Source organism: Eptesicus fuscus, chromosome 12 (assembly GCF_027574615.1).
Source record: "Eptesicus fuscus isolate TK198812 chromosome 12, DD_ASM_mEF_20220401, whole genome shotgun sequence".
NCBI lineage: Eukaryota > Metazoa > Chordata > Mammalia > Chiroptera > Vespertilionidae > Eptesicus > Eptesicus fuscus.
This window is the reverse complement of record NC_072484.1, coordinates 52,283,587-52,299,843: the sequence shown is the minus strand read 5'-3', so window position 1 is coordinate 52,299,843 and position 16,257 is coordinate 52,283,587. Positions and strand designations below refer to the sequence as shown.

The 16,257-nt window shown below is 47.8% G+C and overlaps 1 protein-coding gene across 1 annotated transcript; it reads right to left on the bottom strand.

Moving 5' to 3' along the window:
• Nucleotides 1-3,957: 3,957 nt before the first annotated feature.
• Nucleotides 3,958-16,053, bottom strand: GALR1 (galanin receptor 1). The gene is made up of 3 exons (XM_054724425.1): nt 15,382-16,053; nt 11,198-11,263; nt 3,958-4,275 (listed from the first exon to the last, which is right to left on the bottom strand). Exons 1-3 carry the CDS (start codon nt 16,051-16,053, stop codon nt 3,958-3,960), a joined length of 1,056 nt encoding a protein of 351 aa, XP_054580400.1.
• Between the last annotated feature and the right edge of the window lie 204 nt (nt 16,054-16,257).

The window sequence follows — 16,257 nt, the reverse complement described above, 5'->3', positions numbered from 1 at the left end:
CAGAGGAGCAGGCGCCCAGGGCATAATGTATCTCCAAAGGTCTGCTGCCATCAAGGAGGTGCACCCAGGGGCCCAGGGTGGCAGCTGCCATTGGACAGTGAATGTGGGGGAACCTGCCAGGGAGGAACCCAGCATCTGGGGTCTGTGGCACCGTCACCATAAACAACACCCTGATGTCTAAGGACACACGACCTGCTCTCCTTACACAAGCTGGCTGTGTGCAGACACAGCTCACACCAAGGAGGCCTCAAGCATCTCAAATGGTTCCTCGGGCTCAGTTTTTCCTCTTCTAAAGGAGAAAATATCAAAGTACAGTACCAATTAGAATCAGATAAAATCACCATTCTATAAATTTTTTCTTTCCAAGGCAGCAAGTAACCATTAGCATGCTGGGCCACCCACTCTTACTCTACGTACTTTTTTATTTGTATTTTATTTTATTTTTTCCATCACCATTTGTTCCCTCTATGCCCTCTTCCACCTCTACCCACACCTCACACCCCAGAAATCACTTGTTGTTAAAACAAACAAATCATTAAACAAAGCCACTAACATCTACTTGACAAATAACCTAACATCCAACACTTTTTTAATGGCCAAGAGAAATATAAGCTGCTCACAAATTTAAAGCCTGGGGGATATTCTCAACCAGCATAGAGCAAAATTTACAAAATTTAGATGTTTCCAGAGGAAGCAGACATTGATATATTTACCCAATTTACACGACTGTGGTTTATGTATGTGCATTTAATAAACCCCTTCAAGCAAGAGCGTGATGAAGCTAACAATACGTTACTTTCTGGGTGTAAGCTGCCTCAACACCAGCGTTTCAGAACTTGAGGGAAGGAAACGGATGCTTAGATAAATTGTCCTGTCCTGCTCAGAAGAAGCCTGGCCTTGGGGGTTCAATTAACCCATCAGAATTATTACTGCCTTGTCTCAAAGCATCTGAGATGCCAGGCAAATGCAATCATCCGTGAGATCACAGTGTAAAGCTGAGTCACACGAAGCCTTCGCCTGCGTGACTCATGCAGTTCAGCTGTCAGCCCTCCTCTCGGCTCTAACTCATCCCAGCTGAGGCCGAGCAGGAATATTCCTGTGGCGAGTATCGGAGTGAGGAGGTCCAGGTAGGAGCAAATGACCACCGAAGCACAATAAGTTGGGGGGCAGTGGGAAGTAGACGAGGAAAATGGTGCTTTACTCCTAACATGTGCAGTACAATTTTGTTAACAGCAAACATATTTACCTAAAGTGTGCAGGAAATGGCCTCCACCCATGTTTCTGAGCATACTTGAGGTCAGAATAGGAGAGAGGATCTCTTTAAGGTGCCTCCTGGGAGCACAGGACCAGAGAGCCTTTCCGGCCTTGTCCCCGTATCCATCAGTAGAAAACTGAAACTGGGGCTTATTCGTGAAACAGCGAGCGCTTGAATATCCCAGAGCCTGTCTCCCTGCGTGGGAGCAAAATGCCCTGGAAAGTAACCACTGCCTTGGCACCGAGGCAGCCAAATCTAAGGAGGAACCATCGGTTCTATTTGAAGTTCACTGAAAAATCAGCTTTTCAAGCAGCTGACGTCAGAGGCACACGCAGTGCTTCTCCCTGAGCCTGGCGGCTGGGAGAAAAGGCGTGTGGGGCGCCGGCTGTCCTTTCTGAGGGAGACAGGGTGCTTCTGAGCGGATCACGGTCACCGCATTGGGCATTAGGAAGGCAGCCACCCAGGAAAGGCACGCACGCCTCGGATGCTCCTTGGGAATAGGAGTCTGTGGCAAGTTCTCTGGAAAACGTAGGTTTAGATCTTTGCAGGATGGAAGTATTCATCAGGATCAAAATTTGCTATAGAAGTAAACAACCTAAACTCTGAATGAGATGCATGGACTAAAACGGCGGCGGGAGGGAAGGATACCCTAACTATAAAATGAAGTGACGTGCCTTATCACTCAGCAGATTGGGGGTTCGCAGGTCAGTTATTACTCCGGCGCTGAGCCTTTGGCTTCCGTCACACCAGCGGCATCTGGGAGGGACTGAAGAAGGCATGGCGTGGGTCAGTGCATTGTGCTGAAGCATTTTCCCTGTGTCTTAGAAACAGAAGCATTTTTTAAAATACTTCCATGTGTGCATGGGAATCAGAAGAGGACACAAGGGGACAGACAGCCATGGCACGGGAAGCTGCTGCCATCCACGCAGGTCCCGAGGCCGCCAGCAGCGCTGTGTGCACGGAAGCTGATCTGGTATTTGCAACTTCAAGCTCCACAAGCACATGAGGTATCATCGTCGGGATACAACGTTTCTGCCACTATATTTGAATAAAATGCAAAAAGACTTCCACGCACAGGACTTACGTTGTTCTTTAAAATACTCACGTGCACATACACACCACTTCTCTCCCAGGCCAGCAAGCATGAGGTTCAGAATCCCATCCTTTCCAAGGATTTTCTCTTCATCTGTCCAGAGACATGACAAATGTAACCCCTTGAGCTGGAGGAATGTAACTTGTGAACATCAATTGTGAGCTAGAGAAGTCAGCGTGCAAAGACTTACACTGGGTCTGTTTTTTGCCCTAAAATGTGATATTTTACATGGAGTCCTGATTTGACACAGGTGTACCTTACACAAAACCTTTTTTTTAATCTTCATCCTTTTGTCTCCTCCTAAAATATATCAAAGTCTTGCATTCAGAAAAGTATCTTCTAATATAGGATAACTTGATCTTTTTATACCATTGCCTCATTGTAAACATGAATAGATATGACATTGTCATGAAAACTACATTTGAAACTCGAGTGGTGATGATTTCAACCCCAAATTAACATTTCCAGAGGGAGTAATGTGTGGGGTAAGTGAGCAATAACATCATTACAATTCAATAAAAAAGCACTTGTTTGTACTAGAAAGGACATCCCTCGGTAGATATCCCTAGTGTTTTCTTCCAACGTTACCGGAGCCGAGCACTCAGCCCACTGTCCCCACGCAGCCTGCCCACCCCCTCCTGTGACTCACTGAATTCTGACTGCTCTTCGGCCCCTAGAAATTATTGCCTACACATCATGTTCCCTGACATTTCTTTAATTCTCTCTTTTGAATTGGTTCCGTTTAAGGCATAGCTAAGTCCTTGGCCAAGTATAGGTATAATTTTAATGCCAAGTTTCATTGTCAAAAACTCATTCACGGCCTCCACTGTTAGCATAGTTGTACTTGGCACTTTTCCCTGAATTTTACTTTTCCAGCCAACTCTACAAAGCCCAGGTTCACAGGGTAGGTTTCATGTGACGGGGCCAATAGCTCACACCAGAGAGTCGCTGCTGAAACACCCCTTTGAGCTCCTGAGACCAACTCAAAGGACCTTGTGGTCACAGCTGGAGGCAGCACACTGAGTTCTGTGCGCCGCTCACAGCCCGCAGCAAAGGTGACCTGTGCAAATGCACTGGACAAAGTCTGAACCCCTCTATGCAAATGGCCACAAAAATAACGTCAGTGAACATTTTTCTTGTCCATGATCATAACTTATAATGTTACCCCTTTTCTTAAAACTGAAGAACTAAAGCATAAATTTTTTTCCTAAATAATGCTACTTCAAAATATAGATCATAAATATTCCTGACCATACGTAAAGGTTTATTCCTTATTCTATAAAGAATTGAACATATTTATGGAATTCTATTAAACTTTCATTTCTTAAGAGGTACGAAACAAGGCAGCATTTTCTTTTCCTTTTTAGAAATAGAATTTTAAAATAAAATAAAATTTGGAAGTAATTTCCTCTAGACCTAGGGATTTCCTAAATGAATCAAAGTACTTTTTAAGCACAAGTAGAATTTAACCAAAACAATATGAATTGTTGTTAAGGTAACAGGTACAGCCTTCCTAAACCTCCACCCGCCCCCGCCCCCATCCCCTTGTGTTTTTACATGCCTGGTCCACGTGGGGAAAACACCACGCGAGGCCCACACGCACCTTTCTTCACACGTGCGTGCAGTTGGTGGATGGCGGGGTGTCCAATCGACTTCTGTTTTCTTTGGTGTCGCTGAGGGAGGACTTGCCACACACATGGCACTTGAACACCTGCTTGTAGGCCTTCCTGAAGTTCTCGGAGAGGAAGGCGTAGATGATGGGGTTCACGGAAGAGTTGCTGTAGGCCAGGCAGTGCGCTGCGATGCGGAAGAGGAAGGAGGCGGGCGTCAGCGGGAAGACCCCAAACTCGACCCACAGGTGGATGACATGATGCGGCAGCCAGGAGATCCCGAAGACCACGACCACAACCAGGACCGTCTGTGCCGTCTGGGGGCGGGGAAGGGGGTGCGGGAAGGAGGGGAGGAAGGCACATCAGTCCTGACAGGAAAGAACCCAGCATTGCAAACACGTCCTAAGATCATTTCATGACTCTTCCCATGGGATCCAACAGATACTAAATCTGGGCTCAGCATTGACCTTCAGGTCACAGACTGGTTTTGTTCAAACTTCTCCAGGACCTGGCATGACCTGGCGCAGAAATAACTTAGCCGTGTGTGTGAAGTGCGTGTGAAGGATGAGACCGGTGCTTAGGTCATAGGAATAGATAGGTCTAGAGATTCAACACGGTCCCTTCAAAACCTTCAGCAGCACATGGAGCCTGCCCTGAGCAGTGGCCTCCACAGAGATGCAGATGTTTAGTTCTCCTCCTCAAACTTTGGCAAGTTAAGGATACGAGTACATCCCAGAGACCGTGCGGGTTTCAGCCTGCAGACCAATGAGCCCACTTGCTGGCACTGTAACCCTTCCCGTGCTCCTAACCCAGCAACACCCAGAGGCAGGGTCCCTGTGTGTGAGTGAGGGGTGTCTACAGAGCAGGAATGGGCGGTCCTCCCCATAAGGACCTCAGCAGGGCCGAGCCTCCCTGCCTGCCCTCTGTCCCCTCCTGCCTCCCTCTCTCTGCACACTGCATTTGGAGACACTCACATCACCTCCTCCTGGGCTGCAAACCTACGGGCTGGGGTCAAGTACACGTTGAAAGGCAACAACTACGGAGCTGCTCTGATAAGCTGACACTCCATCTCTAGGATTCAGTCAGACACGGTGATCCACTGATATTTTTTAAACTATAAAATGCAAAGCAGTCAGCTGGTTCCTTCCTTCAAGGGTGGCCTCCTCCACTGAGTGAAGCTGAGGAAGCAGCAGGGCCTAGCTGTCTAACGGTGACAGCAGAAACAGGGCCGCGAGGACGGCACTGAGGACTGTGTGGCCCGCTGAGGTCACTCCCCATCTGCCCCCTGCTCCCCCAGGGAGCAGACCCCACAGTGATCACCAGCTGTCAGTGAAAGAACTGAGACTCAGGATGGTGAAGACAAGTGCCTGGTGTCCTACGGCTGCACGCAAGGTGAGAGCTAGAAGCCAGGTCCCAGTGACCCCAAAGCCATGCCCTGAATGGCTGGGACACAGGCAGGAACTGCTCAGAACTCCTAGTCACCATCAACCGCCTCCCACCCGCCTGCCTGTTGGTGGTGATGTGGGCAATAAAAACACTCGCAGGAGACAGCAGCCATCGGTCCCCTCACTGACCATCCCGGGACATCCCCCGTTCTCATCACCAGGGAGTCTCCTCCTCGTGGGGAGAAAGACTAAGGACATGAGAGGTGCATACTTTCAGCCCCTTGTCTGAAAGTGGCCTCTCTTTTTTCTCAGGTTTAGTCCAGGTTGAAATAGTTGAAGAGCGTGCTTCAGTTTGGGGGGGACTAGGAACATTGGGCCACTGGCCTCCCCCACACATCTCAGACCAGGAAGGCATAGGGGACACCTTTCCATCTCCCAGTGAGGACACGAGAGCGGGTGGGAGATTTACCTGCCGGCTACCAGTCCACCTCCCCTCCTATATAGGAATGATCCTGACAAAAACTGATGAATGTGGGAAAGAAAGTGGAGAGGAAACCAAACAGAGAGAAGGAAGAAGGTGAGAACAACATATGGAGCTTTATTTGTCTAATAGCCCTACACGGGAGGAAGAATAAGACCCAAGTAAGTGATTTCATGACCAAGAAATCACGGTTACACCACAAATTCTTCCATGTAGGAAAGGGGGACCTCACATCTCTGCACTGTGGGGACATTCCCACATGACAAAATGACTTTTCTATTACTTGTCATGAGTTAGAATCTCACTATTCTAGGAAACAACACCCAGAATGCAGCGAGGAAGACACCGACTTTGTAAGCAGACTGGGGCAGAGGTGGTTAGAGGCGACCATCAGAGTTCAGGTCAAAGCCAGGACAAGTACAGGGGTCAGAGGGCAGGAGACAAGAGTTAAGCTCACTATCAAAGGACCATGGATTGTGCAGAAGCCATGACTGATCAGGCATAACCTGGCTGTGGGACCTGAAACATGCCATAAACCCCCTGGGCTTGGACTTTCTCATCTGTGCCTCAGAATCACCTGACCACAGGTTTTCACAGGTGGCAGGATTAGATGTTACTGCAGGAGGCACAAAGCAAACAAGTGATCGGCAGGTGCATTAGGGGACCATCTGCTCTCCATCCATTTCTCCCTCAGTGCAGAAGACACTGGTTCCCAGATCACTGAGCCAAAACCACCTAGAGGTCCTTCCACCTGCAAATGGAAAACATCACCTTCTTCCTAAGACAACAAGAGCATCTCTACTTCACAAAACAGATGCCCTCTGGATATTGTCTCTGGCTTCTGTTAGGGAGTGTCTGCCAAGTACCAAGCTTAGGGCAGAAGGAGAGCCAGCAGCTCGTGGATTAGCAACTAGGGTTGGAGGACCCACAGGGAAATGCAGGGCCTCTCACTGTGCATTCGGGTGATTCAAAATTTACATTTTTATTATTCATAATCCCTGGTCTGTTCAGAACCATGAGATGGACCTGTAGCCTTCAAATGAGACTGGGTTACAATTTGCAATATAATATCGGGAAAGAACACTTAGTGGGCACTTTCATAGACTGTGTCATTTATCTAAGGATGTTCCCAAAAGAGTTAACTAGAATGCTCCCCACTAAGCATCCACAGGGCTTCTCTATGTTCCCCGACTCCAGGTCAGCCCAGCGATGTTAACTCCAGCAAATGCATCCATGTGCACCCTTGGACACAGCACTTTGTGGGCCGTTGGACACAGCACATGGTTGTCTCCTGTCTCCCTTGCACAAAGGGTCCTAGCCCTCCAAGCCCAAGGGGCTGAGAAGCTGGGAGGGGATGGGGGGAATATGAGTATAGGGAAAAAGCCCCCACATGTGGGCAGAACAACATCCTTCACTCACTACTGTTTCCCATGCTGGCTGGATGTTAACGATCAGGTCAGAACAATGCCGTACCAACCGCCAAGCTGGGGCTGAGAAAGATGGACACGCTCATCCCTGCCAGGGCATGGCTCCTACAGACCTCAGACATCTGGGCCTCAGCCCCACGGCTCAGGAAGTTTCTAAACATCTCAGGTGTTTGAAGAACCACTGATAAAGACCACAACAAAAGCAAATTGTCTTGCCCACTTCCAATTAAAGGTGAAGTTGTTTCGTCAATGTTCACCACCCCTGATTCTACACACACACACACACACACACACACACACACACACACACCGTATTCTCCCCAGAAAGACTTGGAAAAGCTGCTTCTTCTCTTTCCCTTTGAAATGTCAGGCTGTTGGGAAAGAATGCCCTTCTATGGATAATGAGGATGATTTCTTAAAATTTCTTACAGGGCTTTTCTTCATTTCCTACAGCTTTGGTCTGAATGAGAGACGGAGTCGAGCCTGGTGTATGTACCACTGTGCTCAGCAATCCACGCAGAGTGTGGAATCCATGCCCAGGGCCACCATCTGCAGGCATATCCTGAGCCTATACACTGACTCCTCCCCCTGGGGGTGGGTCCTTATTAGCCTGGTTTCTTTTTGCTCCTTAGACTGAAAGTATCTGAAAAACATTCATCGCTCATCTTCCTGGGACCTGCTCTTTTTCAAGTCATCGTAGACATCTGTTTTTTTTCTTCAAAGAATTTTGCTCAAAATATGTCTAATGGAACTAGGCTGGGCAGAAAAAAAGTAGCTAAAAGATGAGAATGATGAAAAACATGCTGTGATTGTATAAATGACGGTCAAAGAGCTCGCTGAATACTTCCAGCCAGAGGGGGAAGCGTTGGTGAAAGAACCCAGTGGCTGACATGGTATCGAGAGGACCCCTGTTCCAGGTTCCTCCAGGCCGTGACCAACCCATATGACATCTGTCCCATTCTGATGGCTTGCAAAGGCTATTCCAGAGCTCACCTTAGTAATTGACCAGCCTGTGGCAGAAAGCATTCCCCTATGTCTAGCTGTGCTTGAGCACAGTGCTGGCTCCATCGCAGGGCTCTATGCTGTCATTGCTATTATTCCTGCAGTGAAAATTACATCCTCCTTCTGTATTTCTCCCCAAACATGGAGGACAGCTGTTTGGGGATCCCTGTGTGGATGCATACAGCTCAGAGATAGGGAGCTGGACTTAGCCACAGAGAGCAGGAACTGGGAACAAGTGAAGCTGAAGTGAGTGAGCTGTCACCATCCGAGCTCCATGGAGCCATCATCCAGCAGGCACTGTGCGGAGACCTGGGGGCAGGGAGCCCTTCTGTTCCCTGCCTTCAGGAACTTCCCATAGAGCCTGGCTGTCTACCCAAGACCTCCCTCTTCTCTCTCCTGTCTCCACCCTCTTCTTACCCTCCCCTGCACCTCTCTGCTCTTTCTTTCTTAGACTCGTACACACATACGCACGTACCATGCTTTATTTGTTCTATGCAAACAAGGAGGCAATTAAATATATCAAAAGAGATCTTCTGACATCTGTTCAGAGGCTATTAAGGTTCAGAGGCTGTGAGAATGGAAGAGAAACTCTGTCTCCCTCCTCCAAATACTGAAACCCTCTCCTAATATAAGAATTACATACACACACACACATATTACACACACATATACACGTGCACATTATACACACACACACAAATTGAATGAAGTAACTATTAAACTAGTTACTAATCTTTAGACCTTTTGATTGTAAAATAAAACAGAAGTTTTTCTTCTCATTTTTTATAAGACCTGTTCTCATTATTTTAAACCTGTTCTCATTCTTTTAAACCACTGTGTTCTTCTCTGGGACTTTCACAGTTTTTCTCCAACACTTTTCAAATACAGGAACTAAAATCACCATTGCATGCCGATGAGATCCAGCTAACCTTAAAGAAATGCTTGATTTCATTCCTGTTGCCGAATACAAAATCTCGTGCATCAATGACAATCTGTATCATGGATGAGCAGCATCACCTCCTGGAAGTTCAGCCAGCATCCCCCTCCCAGGGCTCTCAGGTGGACAAGGCTCATTCCTGTCCCTCTTCAGGGTCGGAGCCCGTGGCCACTTGGTCCTGTGCAGGGCAGGAGCTCTGCAAGTAACCATCCAAGGGCAAGTATAACGATCCTTAATTGTTTTTAATGCATCCTTTTCTTGGAGATGAGGAGTGTGGCTCAGAGGGGAAACTAAGAGATAGATTAAAAACTGGGATATCTCCAGCATAACAAGGCCTCACTGAACACAGGCAGGAAACACTCACTCCACCCCACCCCACACTTTTAAGCTGCTGTGCAGACGGGTCCACATGCTGGAACAAGCCTGTGTGACTGATTGCTGCCCGGACACAAGGACAGACACTGGAAGGGGCACTAAGACAGGCCTGCCGTCCACGCTGTGCCTTTCACTGTCAGTTGCTTCTCCTAAAAATTATCTGGTTGTATTTCAAATGCAAGCTGGATTGTGGCTTTTTAACCAATTGTCTAGCATTTCTATCCATCACCTTTGGGAACAGATGTATGTTTCCTACATCATCGCTTATCAACAAGCAAAGTCCAGAAGAGCTGTGCTTTACTTAGGTCGGATTTTAAAAAAATAAATATGATTAAAATGTAATTTCTGCAAATTACGTGTCATTCATCACAATAAATATTTAGAAGGAAAAACAACATATTTTAAGATGCTATGTCTAATATTTAGGGGTAGCAATGTCTGTTTATAATCTCCTCTCCCCTAATCATACTCTCTAATAATCTCATTCTATTTTCTAAAATTAGACATTATACAGATGTTAACTGAGTAAGAGTTAAATTAACCCTGGTTTGTAAAATAGCTTTTTCCTCAAAATGTAAAATGTCAAAAATAGCAGGATGTTAGACGGGTTAACATTACTCAGGTTAGACAGGATTCACCTGATAAGAAAGTCAATTAAAAATGGGGCCTTGGCCGAGGTGGCTCAGTGGTTGAGCTATGACCTATGAACCAAGAGGTCACGGTTCGATTCCTGGTCAAGGGCACATGCCCGGGTTGTGGGCTTGATCCTCTGTAGGGGGCGTGCAGGAGGCAGCCATCAATGATTTTTCTCTCTCATCATTGATATTTCTATCTCTCTCCTCTTCCGTTCCTCTCTGAAATCAATTTTTTTAAAATTTTTAAATGGGTAGAATCCCCCTCAGGGCCTCCTCCCAGTTGTAAGTCTCCTCCCAGGGCCAACATCAGCATAGGTCTAGGAGGGACAGAGAACAACAGTGCATCTGCTCATGGGCTTAAGGGACAGATTCCTTCCCTCCAAAGACAGGCAAGCCAGGGCCTTCTGGGGTCACACTAGAGATGGGAAATACACAATAAAATAACTATAGATCATGCAAATTTTGGATGTGGTAATTCTACTACACTCAATCCCAATCAAGCTAGAACACAGCTCCTACGGAGGTTCAGACCCCCAAACCTCCATCTACATTTTAATGCAGCAAAATGGTTACCTGCATGGCCGTCCAGAGCTGACCTTGTGTCTCCACTCTACACCTAACAGTAAGAGCTTCCCTTCCAACACCTGTCCTTAGGAACCGAAGTTTCACAGGCATTGAATGGATATGAGGATAATGAAGGATAAAAACAGCCCTAGCTGGTGTGGCTCAGTAGATAGAGTGTCAGCCCCTGGACCGAAGGGTCCTGGGTTTGATTCAGGTCAAGGGCACATGCCAGGGTTGCGGGCTCGATCCCCAGTAGGGAGTGTGCAGGAGGCAGTCGATCAATGATTCTCTTTCATCATAGATGTTTCTATCTCTCACTCCCTCTCCCTTCCTTTCTAAAATCAATAAAAATATATTTAAACAATATTTTTTTAAAAGAATAAAAACTAAGCTGTAAACAGCGACATAAATAATATAGATTTGCAAATATTACCTTTTTCTTCGATGCCTCTGACTTCTTCGACATGTTCTTCAAGTTTTTATGCAAATGATTAAGGACCTGAAAAACACACACTAATGAAATCAGTTTGCCTCATGTCTCATAATTCACTGTCTCTTTGCACTGGCAATTCTTGGAATTCTGAAAGAGTAACACCACTATTTACAAAATCATTCAAATTGAAATGCACATAAGGTGATAACATAATGATGATTGTGAATTGCCTACTGCACCCATATCCAGGTGCAGACCGTGGTCAGAGCACCTGATCCAGAGCGTTCCTGTGCAAGTCGCTCTAGAGTTTTGTCCAAAAAGAGCCACACCACGACCCAACCTTGTTGGTCCATCTTCAACCTGGATTTCCCCCAAGGTTCTCCGTCCTCACCATACTCAGGTCCCAGTACACGTTGGACATGATGTTTAATCCCAGATACGCACAAAATCTAGAGGTCTGTAGCTCTTTTCTCTTTGCCACCTGTCTTCACTACAAGTATCCTTAAAGCAAATTTCCACCCATCAGGCCTCCTTTCATTCTTTATTCAAACCATAATCACTGTGGTGAGCTGTGAAACAACCTACACTTGGAGAATCCAGCCTCATTCACGATCCATACACTATCGGCAAGGTCTGACAATCAATGCCCTGTCAGAAGTCTCCTTGGGAGACATTGGTTTCCTTCATCAGAGAAACTATCTTTGTCTTCTCTTGCCAGTGTGACAGACAGGAGAAACAATGTGGAGCATTTGCCTTACAGAGTACAGGAGTTTCTAGCAGGCCCATACCAGACAGATGTGGGAACTACTTTCATATCCCATCTGAGTGGAAATCTAAGGAAAACAGGCCTCTGGTTGACTAAGGGCTTTAGACTGTCCATCAGTTGCTGAGTGAGTCTCTCCAAGAACTCGAACACATTCCAGCCGCATCCCCGTTTCCCTCTGGCACTACAGCATGGAAATAATTTAATCAAATTGGACTTCTTGCCAAAGCCCACCCCATGCACTGGATGCAGACTTCTAGGTGATCAGTCATACCTAATAGAAAACCACAGGATTTACTTGGGGCTCTGCACTGGTTAAGTTGTCACGGGGGTGTGAATTTCTGGCACCAGATCCCCAGCTCTGCTAAAGCACTTCTCATTTCCTACAGTGGTTTAGCATCATCTATAAGACAAGACTTTCACCTGCTACAGTAGCATTGGGATCACCCTCACTACGTTGCAATGGGTTAGGTCAGTGGTCGGCAAACTCATTAGTCAACAGAGCCAAATATCAACAGTACAACGATTGAAATTTCTTTTGAGAGCCGAAAACCTACTTCAGCGCATGGGCCACGAAGTTTCAGTCACACTGTATGTGCGCACCCGCACGTGGTATTTTGTGGAAGAGCCACACTCAAGGGGCCAAAGAGCCGCATGTGGCTCGCGAGCCGCAGTTTGCCGACCACTGGGTTAGGTTACTATTCTGCCAGTGGAAATCATGGTACCAAAAATTGGATGGAAGGAGCTTTTGCAGAAGCAAATAAGAAAGTCTTTCAAGGGGGGAGGTAAGAGCCGGAAGCAGGATGCTGCCTGGAGAGGACTGGCCTGGAGAGGTTCCTTGGTAGCAGCCTCCCCAGCAGGAGACACTGGTCACTGAGGACAAGGGATAAAAAGAGAGAACAAAGAAGAGGCAGCAAAACAAAATCAGAGGGGGATACCTGGAGAGGAAGTCAAAACAGAAATGTCAAATGTTATCTGCTTCCTAATGCTGTTCGGGGGTCTATTCAACAAACTGTGGGGTGACATCTCAGTAACTCCTAAGGAGTGTTGTTGAGTAGTTCATGGACAAAAAACCCAACTGTACTGTTCCTAGCTCTGCTTTGCTTTAGTGGTCTATGCTATGTGCACATATTCATGCATTCTGATGCATCCCAGTGAAGGTTTGTCATAAAAAGAGAAAGAATGAAGGTATCATGATGGGTTGCTAAGAGCTTTCTTTAGGAGTAATGATGATGTCATGGTGGCATCCCTGCACTGTTCTATGCACTGAGAAGTATGTGTAGGAAGTATCTGTAGGAAGCATATACTCAAATCCGAGCCAGCTCATCATGGGCATCAGATTTATCTGGGGGTGTGGAGACACTTGGCGGGGTGAGCATGTCACAAGTAATGGATGTCTGAACTTAACATTCAGGTAGCAAAATCCTTAACTGAAGAGTTTACACTTGATGGTTGAACTAAAGAAAAGCAACTTAACATTACATATTATCTCCATCTGTTCAAGCCATGAAGTGAATTTGCTTAATTACAGTGAATTCAAAAGATAATTTGGACTTATGCTTAAAAGCAAACTATTTCCATATTCTAAAAAATCCCTATGATCATTTGTTTTTGTTTTTTAAATCATTTTCAAACTTTGCTCTATGAAAGACATGTAGCCTAATTTATTTCTAGAAGTTTACCTTGGTCATTTCCATTAAGAAGACCTAAAACTTCTGGGAAATGAAGAGATTATGCTTCAGTTCTAATCTATGTAATTTTAAATTAAGAGGTACATATGTGAACAATCCCTCTTGTCCCAAGCATCATGTCTCCAAGGTCTTCACCAACTGTCCCCTCCGTCAGAGGACAGGGAATCCCTGCATTGAAATCCTTCCTGAACCATTTGCCAGCTTCCTGATCTGAGCCAGTTGATTCATTCCTCCAAAACCCCTTTCCCTTATCAATAAAACAGGGACCAGAGCTCCAGCCTGGGGGTTAAATGATCCAGGGCACATATCAGGCTGCTGTGCTGTGCTGTGCAGAGAGAGCTCTGCTCTCTATTAGCAGAAGCCTGTGAGTAAGCCAACCATTTACCAAAGAGCTAAGTAGAGTTCTTTTCTAAATTCCCTATTCCTTTCATGCAGGCCATTTTTTCAAATAATACCCAACACTATCACCATTCAGAACAGACATAACTCTGCATGGATGATATGGGGGGAGGGTAACAAAATCCAAGTGGCTTCTATTAAATATTACTGCTGGGAATAATACTTTCTAAACTGAATAAAACGTCATCCTTGTCTATAATCGCCTTGTTGTACCTCATCTGGTTATTCATGGCCCTACAGTCAGAGCCATATCAGAAATAGAATGAGACACACAAAGAGATGGAGATAACGTGGTGGAATTTCAGAATTGGGGTCCAAGGATGTTTCTCTGATGGTGATGGTAACTCCCAGACTGCATGCTGGGGACATTGGATTTTACCTCTCAGACAGAAATCACATGGTATTAGGCATATGCTCTTTTTTAGTCAAACATAAACAAGTTGTGTGAAATGTTTAAGACTTTTGATCTGTATGAAATCTTCAAAACCCACGTGTTATTAATGCAAGAGAAGGTGAGTCTGCTGAGCGCTGTGGGGCTAGCTGAAGGAAGAGTAAGAACAATGTCAGTGCGCATGAGCAGGTCAGGGGAGCTGGACCAGGTGTGCTCTCCCCAGGGAGGGAGTCAGTAGGACCTGCCACCTGAGTCGCTTACCTTCTTTACACAACCTCCCTAAAAGGACCAAGACCCATCCATCCCAAGTTCTCTGGAGACTCAGTCAGGACTCTGTGAAAAAATACTGCTTTCCCACTGGGTGTACACGGCTGAACTTCTGTGTGAAATAAAATGTGAAATTCTGTCCCCAGGGCAATGGCTTTACAGAGCCAGCTCCCGCCCAGCCTCCCTCATGGGAGTCACCTCCTCATGTCCCAACTGAGTGCTGGGCAGGGGACAAGGGGCCCCGCCGCCCTGGCAAAAGGCCCACAGGCTCAGGGTGTCGAGTGCTCTGGGTGCCTGCAGTCTCAGGCAGGCTGTCCAGGTTTGAGATGCTAAAACTGAGCAGGTTTCCCTGTACCTAGAGGCTGAGCCTGAGCCTGCCTGTCTGCTGCCAGGACAACCTGGGGTTGCAGGAGGCTGCCACCTGAGGGTAAGTGGGACTCTGGGAAGTGAGGTGCAAACTTTCCCAGCATCTCCCAAACTCCTGGTAACGTTCTCCACAGCATCAAACTGGCAAACCTGTGGTGGCGGCATGGACCAGGGCAAACCGGTGGGGGCCACTGTGGGGCTTGGAAAGGGGCATGGGGACACGCAGAGAAGCCCCAGGGCCCTCACACCCCAGGCCCTGCAGCTAGCTACGCCACCCCCTACCCCCAACCCCCCCCCCCATACCCACCTTGGCATAGCAGAAGCAGATGAGCAGCAGGGGCAGCAGGTACCCAAAGACGAAGGTGCACACCACGTAGGCCTTCTTGTGGCGCTGGTCAGGCCACTGATCCCAGCAGAAGGTCAGGTTGCCGTTGCCAGACTCCCGGTGGAAGAGGCGCTGGTGGTAGGCCACCGGGGAGGCCATGGCAATGGACAGCGCCCAGATGCAGCCCATGCCCAGCAGCGCGTTGCGGGACACCCGCAGGGAGGAGGAGCGCCTCGAGTGCACAATGGCCACGTACCGGTCCACCGACATGGCCACCAGAGTGAAGATGCTGACCAGCATGGAGACAGTGAAGAAGTAGTGGGTGAACTTGCAGATGAAGGCACCCAGCACCCAGGTGGGCAGCACGTACACCGTGGCCTGGAAGGGGATGCAGAAGAGCAGGTAGGCCAGGTCGGCGATGCTCAGGTTGAGAATGAACAGGTTGGTGGTGCTGCGCGGCTTGCCCGGCTTGCTGCGCGCCATCACTGTGATCACCAGGCTGTTGCCCAGCACGCCCAGCGTGAAGATCAGGCCGAACACCACCAGCGTGATGAAGTTCTCCACGCCCACGCCAAAGAGCGGCGGCGGGTCCGGGGCGGGGGGCTGGGGGTCGCTCGCGTTCCCCTCGCTGAGGTTCCCGGCCACCAACTCCATGACCTGCGGGGACGCCCCTGCGCGCTGGTGAAGGCTGCCTGCCAGGGACAGAGGTGCCAAGGCGGGGGGGTCCCTCCTGGGACCCAGCCCGGAGCTCAGAGTGCCAGTTTCCGAGCCTGAGCAACCCTGGCGGCCACGCGCCTGGGCGGCTGTGCCTAGCAGCGCTGCCTTTGGGAGGGTCTGTCTGAGGGCTGGACCTTCCCG

Bases quoted from the DNA above. Each gene is read 5' to 3' on its own strand.
- GALR1 (XM_054724425.1), bottom strand. From the start codon at position 16,053: ATGGAGTTGGTGGCCGGGAACCTCAGCGAGGGGAACGCGAGCGACCCC. The intron at 11,264-15,381 runs GTGGGTATGGGG...TGTGTTTTTCAG, and splicing joins TCTGCTTCTGCTATGCCAAG to GTCCTTAATCATTTGCATAA. The intron at 4,276-11,197 runs GTAATATTTGCA...CCCCGCCCCCAG, and splicing joins CAGAGGCATCGAAGAAAAAG to ACGGCACAGACGGTCCTGGT.